Genomic DNA, 4444 nt, shown 5'->3' with positions numbered 1-4444 from the left:
GAATCCTGTTTTTGTGACTATTTCATCTATAAAGTAATACGCATTTTAACGAGAGGGTAATAAGCAAACAAAAACTTCTAAAAATCCGGGATGATGAAAAAGGAAACTACATCACTCCAAATAACATTAACATAAATTTTCTAAAGAAAACATAATCTAATTCCAAGCAGCGATAATAGGTTTAAGCTTAAACATATGATAGTAATAGAAGCTAAGGAACTTTAAATAAGAAACGGCTATGGACTAAAAGTCCATCTCATCAACCAACATAACTGCTGAACGACAATATCTTTTGTTTTCTGCAAACATCCAAAGACCACCGAAGAAGCTTTCAAAAAATTATGATGATTTAGAGGTAACCCAAAGCATTATCTCTGCTGCAGCCTGCTTGAAAACCTCATCATAAGGAAATGACTCCCCAAATTGATTGTGAGTGTTTGCCTAATCAAAATTGCAGGAAAACCGTTAGAGAAATGAATATAGTAATTATTAATTGATCTATATATGGAAATTGGAATACATATGAACATATTTCCAGTCTTAATTTAAAGCCTTGCAGGAAAAACATTAGACAAATATAGTTATTAATTAAAGCAGGTTATATATGGTCTTTATTAATAAAAGTCGATATTTTTCAAAACATGGCTACGACAAACCCTAAGTCTTGATGTCAAAGTTGATATGTGTGGGCTTGTTTGTAATGTAAATATCAGCTAACTCAATATCCTTTCACTCTTTTTTAAGAATGTCATTGCCCCTATTCGATTAATCATCCTTTACTTTTAATGGGTAAAAAACAATGGAATTTTGGTTACTTCAAAAAGGATAATGGAAACAAACAAAAAAACAACTAATAAAATAGTTCAACAAAAATACAAAATTAAGCTAAAAATGGAATATTACTTACATGGGCATGAATCACAAAAAATATTTTCATTTGATCCGAAGAAATATGTGCAGAAACTATGTCCAGTTTATGCTTCTCTAGTACAAAGCAAATTGTGGTAACTAGGCCAGGCTTTCGGGGTGAGCAAATGCTAATATGTGCATCGAGACCACACACATTTAAAGTGACATTAGAAGAAGTCCATGTTTGGAAGACTGTTGGTGAACGCATTGGGAAAGAAAATGAGGTGGAGCTTGGAGCTGGAGAGACCATTCCAAAGTGGTTATTTGGGGATGCCTGATCAGCTAAAAAGGATTCCCTAGTGTTGAGGATCAGTCCTTGTGGTTGAATTATGGAAGCAATAGCGGTGTTTGTTGATAAACCATGGAACCTCTCTCTTTTCTTTCTTTGAAGCTTTTGGAGGGTTTGTTGCAGGGTTTTTATGTGGTTTACAGCCTCATCAACTATTGTAGACTTGTCTGCCTGGAATACATAATTAAATAAAAAAGAGTGAGATCAGTAAATTTAAGTTTTTGTGCACTCAACAAGTCACTTTAAGATTATTTTAGAATATAATTCTTGAATTACTTAAGTTTTTGAAGATATTTTATGTATAAAAAGTTACGCAGATTATCATAAATTTAGTTACAAGTTCAATTAATTAATTTTTTAACAGCACAACTTTTCTTAAATAATTTCAAAATTACAAATCCAATTATTTAATTGAAGTATAAATGAATAAGAATAAGATTACAAGAAACTAACAATGCATTGCACCAAGCCACCAAATTCATGATTTTCTATCGTTATAAAGAAGTAAATTAAATTCTATTTATAAAATGTGAAATAATTACGAGGAACACCATTATATATCGTCGATCATTAAGGATCTGCATAAGCAAATATCAGATAGATAAAAAACACGAATTTTATTAGCATAGATTCTCATAATGTGTATAAACTAAAACAAAAAAACAAGAACAAAGAAATGTGAACGATATCAATATAAGCAATTAATGAAGAGCACATTTAATAAAAAAATTTAGACATGACTTCGAATGAAATCAGGAAGCTTGAAGTTTTGCTCCATTTTATGTACACCAAATATTGATCTTAGAGATAATTTAGCAAAAATATGTACATCAGTTCTGAAATTGATAGTAGATTTATAAGTACATAGACAGGTCTATAAAAATTCATCAAAAGTAAATCTGTCATAACATAACTTTTCGTAGTATCTTGTCTCTATATATATATATATATATATATATATATATATATATATATATATATATATATATATAGTAAAAAGATGAATTATTCAAATGCTACAACGTAAAAAAAATCTATGTGACTTGTACTTGCAAGATTTATAATCCGTCATGGTCATTAGAAAACAAATAGTAAAAGCATTGGACATGGAAGCAATGAATTAATTTTAATACCTTAGGAGAGAGCTGAGGTAGCAAGGCATGAAGTTGATGGAACATGTTCCTCATCTTCTTTCTCCTTTCTCTTTCAGTCCATATATGTAACTCATGCTCAGTTGGATCCACACCTCCATTTCCCTTATTATCTTGGTTGTTTACCTTCTTGTCATCCACATTTTCTGTCTTAAAAGCATCACCATTTCTCAAGCTACCACCACCGATGACTGTTGCTATAGTTTCTTGGGCACCACCATTTGAACCCCCTGTAGATCCCATCTCATGCTGCTTTATCTGAGTTTCATTATTATCTATGCTTGAGTCGACCAACTGATTCTTAGCACTTGCAGATTTTTCTTCACTACCACTTTCAGTAGAGCCGCCACTACCAGATTTTTCAGACATAACCCATGGATGAGTATTCCAGAAAAACCCTTCTTGGCTCTCCCCTTGAACCATTCTAGTTCTATATAATGAGAGAGAGAGAGAGAGAGAGAGAGAGAGAGAGAGAGAGAGAGAGAGAGAGAGAGAGAGAGAGAGAGGGTGTGAAAAGAAGGTTGCAAATTAAAACGGTTATTTATAATTGAGGTGTTGGTGGAAGAGAGAGCTAGATGCAGGTATATGTTTTATTCTGGGTTACGTAGAAAAGAAGATGTAACAGCAAGCCATGATTGTTACTTGATTTGAAACAAACAACATAAAATAAATTTTGTTTATATATATGTACAAAACTCACTAAATTATTATATCCTTCCTATATGAACCACTCAACGGGTAGCTTTGCAGTTATGCTTGTGCTGTCAAACCTTGATAAAGCACGGTCCGGTAAAAATAATGTGTCATATTGTGATACATAAACAATAGCTAATGATTAACTTTGTTTTAATTGTGCATCTATTATAATTCAAATACTATATCTTAAATCAAACAGAGTTAATATTTCTATTGATTTTTTCATATATATATATATATATATATATATATATATATATATATATATATATATATATATATATATATATATATATATATATACACACTAGGTGTGCACCCATCCAAAGCGGCGGCGACAATTATTAATTTTTCAACGAATGATTTTTTTTACAGAAAATGTCATTTGACTGTTTCAATGGTTACAAATATTCTAGCTATTACGTTTGAAATAATCAATGTCCAACATTTGGACAAACATCATGCCTACATTAAAAAAGAAACAAAATTGAATTGATTTTGTTTCTTTAAATATTTTTTTTGATTATTTTTTACCAGAATTAGTTTTTGTTAATGAAAAAATGAGTGGTTTGTGCATAAAAGATTTGTAAATTAAGTTATCTAGCATATACCTCTTAAATTTCAAAAAAAGTTCAATATGCTTTACAATATAGCTAAGATATATATATATATATATATATATATATATATATATATATATATATATATATATATATATATATATAGAGAGAGAGAGAGAGAGAGAGTAACTATGGATGACATCTATTTTGCGTACGTATATGGACAATGTTATTCTATTAAAATAACTAAAAGAATACGTTGTTTGGAAATATGAATACGTTTAACCCCACTTAAATATTGTTATTATCATGCACTGTTAGTAATTATTATTCACTTTTGTTCTCACACATTGTTTTTCACTTAATTTTATTCTTCAAAAATACGATTATCAAGGACGCATTCTAATAAGATCAGAATTACATAAAATAAAAAATAAAAGAAAATCCATAATACATTTATACACGATTTAATTAGTGAAAATGTGTGATAATGATAATAGTCATGTGAGGTCAAACATATTCACATTACCACAAAAAAATTCTCGTACTCATTTTCATAGAATGACACTCTCCACAAAAAAATAAAAGAAAATCCATAATACATTTATATATATAAAATGACGTACGAATGTGATGAGAATTAGCTTTATATATATATATATATATATATATATATATATATATATATATATATATATATATATATATATATATATATATATATATATATAAAAAGCTAATTCTCATCACATTCGTATATGACACGATTTATTCTACGTCATTTTATATAACTTTCAGGCGACAAAACGAAAATATAATCATTACAATTAGACACATAA

At 29.1% G+C, this 4444-nt stretch overlaps 1 protein-coding gene across 1 annotated transcript; it reads right to left on the bottom strand.

Moving 5' to 3' along the window:
- Nucleotides 1-339: 339 nt before the first annotated feature.
- On the bottom strand, nucleotides 340-2772 carry RGE1 (basic helix-loop-helix (bHLH) DNA-binding superfamily protein). Its single transcript, XM_079022313.1, has 4 exons — nucleotides 2332-2772; nucleotides 1270-1369; nucleotides 908-1101; nucleotides 340-441 (listed from the first exon to the last, which is right to left on the bottom strand). Exons 1-4 carry the CDS (start codon nucleotides 2770-2772, stop codon nucleotides 340-342), a joined length of 837 nt encoding a protein of 278 aa, XP_078878439.1.
- Between the last annotated feature and the right edge of the window lie 1672 nt (nucleotides 2773-4444).

This window comes from Lactuca serriola, chromosome 9 (assembly GCF_051521515.1).
Source record: "Lactuca serriola cultivar US96UC23 chromosome 9, Lser_US96UC23_V15, whole genome shotgun sequence".
NCBI classification, from domain to species: domain Eukaryota; kingdom Viridiplantae; phylum Streptophyta; class Magnoliopsida; order Asterales; family Asteraceae; genus Lactuca; species Lactuca serriola.
Note: the sequence above shows the minus strand (reverse complement) of the source record. Positions and strands in the feature narration are given on the sequence as shown.

Excerpts from the sequence above, each read along its gene's own strand:
- RGE1 (XM_079022313.1), bottom strand. The coding sequence starts at position 2,772 with ATGGTTCAAGGGGAGAGCCAAGAAGGGTTTTTCTGGAATACTCATCCA. Across the intron at positions 1,370-2,331 it reads TACCTCAGCTCTCTCCTAAG|GCAGACAAGTCTACAATAGT; the intron begins GTATTAAAATTA and ends TATGTATTCCAG. Across the intron at positions 442-907 it reads TTTTTGTGATTCATGCCCAT|GCAAACACTCACAATCAATT; the intron begins GTAAGTAATATT and ends AATTTTGATTAG.